At 36.0% G+C, this 10,433-nt stretch overlaps 1 protein-coding gene across 1 annotated transcript; it reads left to right on the forward strand.

Annotated features, from left to right (window-relative positions):
* Positions 1-5,974: 5,974 nt before the first annotated feature.
* LOC104603789 (putative protein phosphatase 2C 27) lies at positions 5,975-10,054 on the forward strand. Its single transcript, XM_010267927.3, has 4 exons — positions 5,975-6,914; positions 7,071-7,265; positions 7,629-7,834; positions 9,301-10,054. Exons 1-4 carry the CDS (start codon positions 6,717-6,719, stop codon positions 9,857-9,859), a joined length of 1,158 nt encoding a protein of 385 aa, XP_010266229.1. The 5' UTR covers positions 5,975-6,716; the 3' UTR covers positions 9,860-10,054.
* The last annotated feature ends 379 nt before the right edge of the window (positions 10,055-10,433 follow it).

A 10,433-nucleotide genomic window follows, 5' to 3' on the forward strand; every position in this document is an offset into this window, starting at 1 on the left:
TGGGTTACATCGATCTACATTACCAAAATGAATATTGTAATAGGGTGAGCTACATCTACAATTCTACATTACCAAAATGTAGAACATTAGGAGATCGCAAGTTGCAATGGAGTTGCTTGGTTCATGGGTTTGGGTTGTGGTTGTTTTTGAAGTCATCTTTTGTTGTATTTCTTTATTCTTACAAGTTTCAATATTCAAAGAGGTATGACTTGATTGAGAAGCGTGTATTATGGTAAAAAAGCTGCGGCATGTGGAGGGGGTCTTTATTTCATCAACTCTTTTATTTTGATTCAAGAATATATATTTAAGAATTTCTACAACTATCAATTAGACGTGTCAATTGGAGTGGATTTAGTTCAATCCAATCCAGTCCAATGTGAGTCTACTTACAATTGGATTGGATCCAATCCAAATTGGATGAAATATAAAAAACAGAACATCTGAAAATTACAAAAATATATTAAAATGAAGAAAATCTGAAAATTACAAAAAAAAAAAACTCTTTTGGCATTGAAAAAGCACTTCATAAAAGTGCTTTCGTAAAGTACTTCCGTAGAAGTGTTTTTACAAAAGTGCTTTCATATAAGTGCTTTTGTAAAAGTAATTTTATAAAAGTACTTTCGTAAAAGTGCTTTCGTAAAATTCCTTAATAAGTGTTTTTATAAAAGTGCTTCCAAAAAGTGCTTTTATAAAAATACTTCCGTAAAAGTGCTTTTATAATAGTACTTCCGTAAAAGTTTTTTTTGTAAAAGTGATTTCATAAAAGTGCTTTTGTGTAAAAGTACTTTTATAAAAGTGTTTTCACAAAAGTACTTTTGTAAAAGTGATTTTATTGAAATGCTTTCGTAAAATTACTTTTCATAAAATTACTTTTATAAAAGTGCTTTTGTAAAAGTGTTTTCACAAAAGTGCTTTTCATAAAATTATTTTTATAAAAGTGCTTTCGTAAAAGTAATTTTATGTTGGATTCAGTTTTGATCCATTTCAAATTGGATAAGGGTTTGGCTTCATGGTCGGATTATTTTAGATTGGCTCAATCCAATAATTATAATGGACCGTCCAAATCCAGTTTGATAAGGTTTGGATCGGATTTGATCCAATCCAAAACCGGTCGATTAACACCCCTACTATCAATGGTTGGTAGGTGTTTTCTAATCAATTTCTAATATGCCAAAAGAAACTTTTATCAGTGTAAAGTTTCCAAAGAACTACATTATTTTTCTTCTTATATACTCGACTGGAGGTTGAAACCAAAAGTGTTGGCCACTAGGGGTGATCATTCTTAGCCTAACCCACAAATTTTTGGGTTTGGACTTCCAAGCCTCACTCAGCATTAGGCCCAAAATATTGTACTACCCCACTTGAGTTTTGTATAAGAAGCCAGGATCAGATAGGCACACTTAGGCGATGTTTGGAGCATGGTGAAATCATGATATATTAGGTTTCAAACCACACCACACCTCATTCACTAGTTCAGTTGTGGTGTGACATGGTTTGAACCCCACCATATCATGGTGTGTTCCTTGCCACACCCAAAATATCAGCCACAAGTTTTTCTTGTGGTCTCAACCATGCCACGGGGTACTATAGCCCCAACATTGGTTAGAGTGCTTTAATTTGTAGGTTCATTTTTAATATTTTAAATCATAGTTAATCAATTTTATTTTATTAGTTCTCTTATGTATGTGTTTTATATTTTTATATTACTTTTATTTTTGTATTAAATATTAGTGTTTTTAAATTTATTATTAGTATTATTAATATTTTTATTTTTTATTTTTTAATTATATTACTATTATTTTTTATAGCATATAAATTAATTCATTTTATTGATTTACATTTTCCTTAAAAACACCAAAAAATATTATTCTTTATCAATGGCATAAATCACCTCATATTGTGTATATGAGATACACTGAATCAAAATAAAATGTATGGTCTGAACCACACAACACCTTGTAAAATGCCTATGTAGGTGTGGTGCAGCCTAATTTCTTGACTACACTACAGAACACCCCTTTAATGAGCACACTCAATAAGCAACTAAGCACACATTGAATTTTTCTTAAACCTGCCTCATAAATACTCCAACTCTTGAAATTATTTAAAGCAATTCTTATTGCGTGTACTCACAAATCTGTGCCTACTGGATCTAGTCTCCTTGTATAAGGCCTGGTCTAGGCTTATAATTTAAGCTTAGAGTGTTGGTTGGCCAAAATCAAGCCTAGGGTTTACCCCCCCACTCTTGTGTAAGTTTTTTGACAATTTACTCGGTAAAGTCTTATCCTTCTCCTAGGTTATTGACAAGTTACTTTCCCACCTAACGAAAAAAGTTGCTAAAATTCAATGAGACAAAAATGCCCATTAAACATACCCATAAAACAAAAAATGGTATAAGGATAAAAATGAAACCCCTAAACTTTCATTTGCAACTGACACCCCCTAAACTTTCACTTTGTGATAAATACCTCCTGGCCATTAAGTTAGATGAGGGAATCCATTAAAATACCCAAAAAATACCTACTTGAACTTTCCTTATTTCATTTTTCCACCCTTTTCTCTTAATCCCTAAATAACCCAAATAAAATACCCCCATTTTCTCGAAACAAAACTAGATAAAATGACGAATCATTTTACTAACATAAAAAAAAAACAAGTTTCTTTAAATTATTGTTTCATTTCACTTACATGAATGTCTTTCTTCATCATAAAATAAAAAAAAAAAATTATCCATTCATTTCTCCAATAAACCAAGAAAACCCAAACCAAACCTTAAATTTATATCTATCAAAAAGAAACCTATACCATTTCATTTGAATATTGAATCCAACCAGAAATCTGTAAGGGTAGTTTGGGGATTTAAAAATGTTAAACAACTAAATAAGAATCTTTTTTTGATATTAACTAATGGAATTCTAATGGAGGAGGTATTTTGTCACAAAGTGAAAGTTCAAGGGGGTAATTGTCACTTCCCATAGTATAGGGGGTGCCAGCAATTTAACCCCCCCCCAAACAAAACAAAACAAAACAAAACAAAAGAATACAAATAAATGCACTTACTTGGGTAAGTGTTACTTAGGCCAAAATGCTAAGGCTGTCTTGGCTCAATCCATTAAATTGGTTGAATGCAATGTTTATGTGCTAAACTAGCGAACTTGGGGGGTGAAGACAAATAGTCTAAGATATAAAACATGAGTTAAGTAAAGAAAAATTTCAAGAAAACCTAATATAATGAAAGAATAGGATGCAAGAGACAAAAAGTGAAACAAGAAGAAAGAGTAGAGATGGTGAGAGTGAATGGACTGCTAGCAATAGATCATTTGGACTTTTACAACAAGGCACCTTAGGCTGAGTTTGGAAGGAGTACAAATGCAAATATGTAGAGCGCAAAACCTTATATTTTGTATGTATTTATACTGTACATATTTGCATTTGTACTCTTTCCAAACTGTGCCTTAATTGCAGTTTAGGGATGGAAAAATGAAAAGGGTTATTGTTAATAATTAGTAATATAAAAGCTTAAGAATGAACAAGTTTTAAATGCTGACTATCAATTGACACAACCCTCTTCCTTTATCTAGGCTTGGGACCAATAGCATAAGACAAGCTCACTCACAACCCTCCTTTGTTTAGGCTTAGGACCAATAGTACTGTAAGACAAGTTCACACTTGCAGAGTTGAAGAGTGGGAAACATAGTTTTTTCCCCTTTTTATGACATATTTATCATCACCAACCAAGTATATAATTTTCTAATTATAGTTTTTGTTGAAGAGTGGGAAACATTTTTTTTAAGACATCTATCATCACTAACCAAATATACTTTTCTAATTACAGTTTTTGTTGAAGAGTGGGAAGCATATATGTTTTTTTTTTTTTTTTCTTTTTTAAGACATTTTCTAATTATAGTTTTTTGTGTATGTGTAGGTGTAGGTGTATGGTGATGCACACAACCACTACATCGATCTATACTACATAAAGAGATCAATTGATAAGTGGCTTAGTTGGTATATTAGATGATTTGTTCCGATAGAGACGGAGGTGCTACCACCAAATTTGGGGTAAAAGTATTATATAAAACCGAAACTTGCTTTGGATTCCATGCAGGTCATAAACGTTAAATCCAAATACAACATATCATGTATGACACATACTCTTACACTAGTTACTAAGCCTAAGGCTTATTTTGAAAAGAGTACAAATAAAAATATATCCGATACAAATGCATACAAAAAATACAAAATACAAGATTTTACACTCTTTTTTGTTGAGCTGCATTCACTGAACCCTTTTAAAGAAATTAATGAAACCAACTCCATTGGAAAGCCAGTTTCTTGATAGAATGAAAGTGTATTTGGGCTTTCCGGATTGTTCACCAAATATAGCTTTTAGGATTCCTGTGTAAAGCTCACCTTGCAAAACTGGAAGCCTTGTGTAAAAGCTCTCCCAAATAGACACTAAATACCTAATTCATGATTGGTTTCTGCTAGTACCGACCCTAGACTTTTCTATTCAAGAACAGTGATTAAAAACAAGTTGCTTAATCGAAATGACGCAAAGTGTGGTCCAGCCTTGTTTAAGCGTAGAATTCATTTGAGAGGGCTTTTGCATTGATTAAACCCTTTTTGAGAAACTATTTGATATAGCTTTATTGAAAAGTCAATTTTACAGCTTTTGTTCTTGAGGCTGTGTTCGGAAATGATGCAAATAGAGTGCAAATCTTAGTTCAAGGTAAAGTTGTACTTTGATTCATTTTTGCCTGAATTTGATAACGTTATATAATATATTTATGCATTGACAAATAAAGTAAATTTACATTCAAGTGGACTTTTGATAAAAAAGTCATACTTTATTGGAATTTATGTTTATACCCACTATATCTAAAAGTCTTTTTGGTAAGAAGGTAAATTTGTCATACAAAACTAATCTAACTTTACAATTTATATCGATATTTTACATTCTACATATTTACATTCACACTTATTTGCATGGTTTCCAAATACAACCTAAAATTTTTGAATTTTTATCAAGTATGATTTACTCTGCTCCAAGCTCCTTATAACACCAAAAGCCATTGCATGAAATCCCTCCCATACGGCACTGAATTTGAGTTGAGATGCAAAGGGCAGGATTTTCCTTAGGCTTTCTACCAACCCTAACCAAAATACTTCTCCACCCCAATTATTGTATTAATTAATTAAAAAAATGAAAACATGAACCACGTTTAAAAAAAATACCCCAACAACTGTTGAGGTTAGATTTGAAATGTCTGGACTGGTAGAAAAGTGCCACATATAGTAACAAACCACCACAACCACCACGTTTTAAAGGCCTACCTATATGATCGGTGACTAGACTTAATGAGTTATGATCCAACAATAATCACTTTTTTTGTTGTCAAACCAAACACAACCCTTATTTCATTAATGAAATTATGAGAAATCATCCGTGGCTTCTACATCCCACCCCACGTCATCTATTTCGCTATTTCTTATATTTTCAGGGGCTTTTCAGTCAATAAAGTACCATTACAAGTTCACAACTCCGGACACGGTCGTCATTATCGTTAAGATTGAAGGCCACGTCATCTCACCCATCAGCTTTCGTGAGGCGGAAAACAGATGAAATTGTAAAACTCTGAGCCACAAAATTATTGTTGCCCAATCGTTGCTTGACAAGCGTCTTCTCGAGAATCCGATGTCCAACGTCGTTAACGGCCGTTAACTACCCTCTTCTTCTTCTTGCACTGCTATCTGCCGTCCATTTTCCACTTCAGAGATCTGATGGTTGGGACAAGCCAGCCGCATTGATCCATGAACTAACAAAAGGCCATCCGGTCAACTAGAGGAGCCTCCATTCATGAATTGACACGTGTCTGTAGATAATCATTCTTATGACAGCTACCATAGCCAACCGGAGAACCTGGGATCCCCGGTTGCCAACCATATAAAAAAAGTCACATTTTTTCTCTCTAATCCTCCATTTTCTTCCGGAAAGCTCTCTCTCTCTCTCTCTCGCTTTTCGTGAATCTATACAGAGATCTTTTAGGGTTTCTTCTGCCCCTGACAAGAAAAGAAGGTCAAGTATGTATAATTTCTGTCGCTAATCTGTGGAAAATTGAATTATCTAAGCTTTCGTTTTCTGTAATTTTAGAAGATTTGGGGTTTGTTTTCTGTGGTTTTGGAGGGACGACTGATCGATTATTCGGGTCTATTTGGTTACCTGGAATTTGTATATGTTTCCTTTTTGGATTCTGTAATTTGGATCCGTGAATTTCCCTTTCGTAGGAATTTTGACCATTTAATTGCGAGGTCGGTGAATTTTTCGATTTGTGATCTGAATTTAAACTTCTTTTTGGTCTTAATATCTATTGGAGAGCGTCTGTCGGCTAGAATTGAAAGATATGGTGTTTGTGAAATACGATCTATGTTTATTCCGGATTTAATGAGTTTAGGGACTTGGAACAACTTGCAAGGTGCTTCTATGATTAGTTTGGTAGGAAATTGAAGGACCAAGTGAGTCAAGGAATTTCAAGATTAAGATTAAAAAGATTCGGGTGGGCTCTCAGAGTCGTTTAATCTTCTTCACTTAAATTGTGGTGGAATCAGGTGTCTGAGGGTATTTACTTAAGAGCCAGTGGGACTAAAGAGTTCAGCAGGAAAAGTATTTGTGTATGGGCATTGTTTCAGGGAAGTGAATTTATGTTTAGGAAGGGAGCATGGCTGCTGCGACTGATTTATCGCCTCCATTTGCCGTATTAGAAGGTGGGTATGGTAAGGACAATGCATCTTCCGTGGAAGATGAAAATTCCGAGGTATTGGAAAGCCTGAAACAGATGAAGATCGGGAAACCTCCACGTCATCTATCTGTTATGCGACATTGTGTGAGCTCTGCCCGATTGGCTGCTCAGGCTGAAGTAAGTTATCAGGAAACATTTTATTTTCTGTGACTTTGGTATTTTATTACATATTTCATTTTATGGTTGCCATCCATCATTCCTTTCAAATGTTTTATATGCTTTTATCACCAATAATGGAATGTGTAAATAACTCTCCTCTTAACCTCTGTCCAGGAATTGGAATTTGAGACGTTTGGCATAAAATCGCCCTCGACTGGAAAATCTGGCTTTTTACCTGTCTTCCGTTCAGGAAGCTGTTCCGAGATTGGACCAAAACAGTATATGGAGGATGAGCACATCTGTATAGACAATCTTCTTGAACATCTTGATGCGAACGTGGATTTCCCTTCTCCAGGAGCTTTTTATGGGGTATGTAAAATTTGGCTTAAGGGTCACTTAAGCTTCAATAATGTTTCTCCTCGTTTGCTAATTTTCTTGTTATTCAATTGAAACATGATCGTTTCTTTCATGTTTCTAATGGTTACAAGGGTCCTCTGACTCCGAGACCAGTTGATCATTTTGACATAACTTTATCGTTGTCAAAAGATGGCTGTCTTGATGGTTGAGAACTCTCTAACCATTTCATATTTTGGCCATGGCCAACCGAAGAGATGTCTAATCCGTACTAGTGGGGACCTTGTGGGCTTATATATAATCTTCAGATATGGTACCATGACCATTAGTTCTTTTTCTGTTTTTCGTGATCTGCGGTTTCATTTTTTATGTGAACAGGTATTTGATGGGCATGGTGGTTTGGATGCGGCATCATTTGTCAGAAAGAACATTCTCAAGTTTATAGTTGAGGACTCCCATTTTCCTGATTGTGTAGATAAAGCTCTTAGAAGTGCATATTTGATAGCTGACCATGCATTTGCTGATGCTCATTCTCTAGACAGAACCTCTGGCACCACAGCTCTGACTGCTCTTATTTTTGGAAGGTTAGGACAAGGATTATTTTTCCTTTTGAAAGATATTTATTTCTCCTTTTTCTTTGTCATTTCATCTCTAGCAAAACCTTAGCTTTTGTGGTCATTGATTCTCTTAAAATTGTTTAGAAATAGTTCTTTAAATTGTATGTTTTTGTGCAATGCCATGTGCAGTCCAAATCTCCTACCCACAAGAACCGTACCCTTACTGACCCACGGGACACCACAGCTGCACATCGGCTTTGGTGTCCTGTGGGTAGGTGCGGGTGGGAGAGCCAAACACTGCTATGTGGGGGATGTTGACTGTTGTGCTTGTTTTAAATTTTAATGGAGCATCTATGTGGTAATTGAGGCCATGGATTAATATAGGTAAAACTGGGCTTTTGGTGGAATCAATTAGTAACAAAAAAGCTATGAATCTGGGTATCCATACAAGGGTGTGTTGGATACCACAATTTTTTGTGTAAATTTTATATCTCACCCTTTCCAGCAATGCCTTCGCCACATATTGGTAACATAGGTAAAAAGAACTTTTTATTTTTCTCAATAAGATTTGCATCTATCCGTCCACATTTCTGTTATGTGGCCATCCTGTATATCTATGTTCCTGGTGTTGGACTTCCCACCTTCAACATGGCATACAAGGGTTGCTTTTTTCTGTTTACCCTAGCAGTGATGGTGACATTCTAACTAACATCATTGGCATCGGTGGATTATGAGAAGTTATCCTCATTAGCACTGCTGTTCATGTGACACCTATTTTGCGTACTTGACCCACAGTTTTATGGATCAGCTAGAATCTATGATACCCACACATTGATACCAACATGGACATGGATATGAAAAATAAGAACCCAGAGACAGATATAAGTACATGTGTCCTATATGATATATCATGCTTCTATATCTGGTTTTTGAAACCAAGTTTGTTTCTCATGACTACCAAATTTAACCAACCTAACAGATAACAGATTCTTTGTAGTACTCATCATCATAATCATCTAAGCCTTGTCCCTACTACATGGGATTGACCTACATTAATCCTACTTTGATCTACATTCTGTTTAGTGCCATTTCCATTGTTAAATTATGAGTACTTGAATCATTTCTTACTACTTCAACCCATGTCCCCTTTTGGTGTGCGTTTAGCCCTTCTAGTCCCTTAAACTTGCAACCGATTGTTTCTTATAGGTGTTGTAGGTAGTCTTCTATGCACATGAATCTCTCTCTCTCTCTCTCTCTCTCTCTCTCTTCTCTCTCTCTCTCTTCTCTCTCTCTCTCTCTCTATATATATATATATACTTATTTATATCATGATTCATCGAAAACCTCACCGCTCAAGTGTTGATTGTATTTCTTTATTTTCCCTGTTGTTCTCCCTTTCTCATAATTGGTTTCATTTCCTTGTACGGTTTTGGTGGAAGTATGAAATCATTTTTTTTCTTATTTGAAAATATGATACTTCTCCTGAGATGCAGGACCATGCTAATAGCCAATGCTGGGGATTGCCGAGCTGTGTTGGGAAAACGAGGTAGAGCAATTGAGCTGTCCAGAGACCACAAACCCAACTGCACCTCTGAAAGATTAAGAATTGAGAAACTGGGAGGCATCATTTATGACGGCTACCTTAATGGCCAGTTGTCAGTCGCACGGGCCCTTGGAGATTGGCACATGAAGGGCCCAAAAGGCTCTGCTTGCCCGTTAAGTGCAGAGCCAGAGTTGAGGGAGACAATCCTGACCGAGGAAGATGAGTTCTTGATCATAGGCTGTGATGGTCTGTGGGATGTAATGAGCAGCCAGTGTGCAGTGACAATCGTAAGGAAAGAGCTGATGATCCACAATGATCCCGAAAGATGCTCGAGGGAATTGGTGAGAGAGGCACTCAAGCGCAACACATGTGATAATCTGACTGTTGTTGTAGTCTGTTTCTCCCCTGACTCACCTCCTCGGTTAGAGATCTCTAAATCCCGAGTTCGGAGAAGTATATCAGCAGAAGGGCTGAACTTTTTGAAGGGAGTGCTGGATAGCAATGTATGATGTCTGGCGGCCTGTATAAAAGAATTTGTGGGTTTACATGATTGGAGATTTTTGCTGAGCTGCGTCCCTTGGTCATAGCCAACATTCAGCCTTGTTCAGGGAGCAATAACAAAAAAAAAAAGAATGTATTGAGTGACCAAATCCTGTACATTTGAGAATTGATTTGAGATTACATTATTTTGTATTGATTGAAAACCTCTCTCTCTCTCTCTCTCACACTCTCTTAAATAATTAAATTGTCCAGTGCTAGCGCTGTGCGCTGAGCATATCAGCGGGCGGTACTCGGAAGATGACCGGCTGGAATGTCCTCCCAAAAATTGCTTCAGACCCAAGCAGCAGCAGTTACACTAGGGTTTGAAGAATACATTTTATGTTTTTAAATTTTTATTGACCTTGAGTTTGTTGGGTAATACATTTGACGCTCTCAAGCCTGTTTTGTTTTTCCAACGGCCCAGCTCCTCAGAGTTCAAACTCAACACTTAAACCATATAACAAGGGCTGTAAATGGATCACGTTGATCTAACGATCTGGTTCATTCAATTGACAATTGGAGTATTGGAACATAGGCCTAGGT

This window comes from Nelumbo nucifera, chromosome 5 (assembly GCF_055504915.1).
Source record: "Nelumbo nucifera cultivar China Antique chromosome 5, China Antique-T2T, whole genome shotgun sequence".
Classification (NCBI taxonomy): Eukaryota; Viridiplantae; Streptophyta; class Magnoliopsida; order Proteales; family Nelumbonaceae; genus Nelumbo; species Nelumbo nucifera.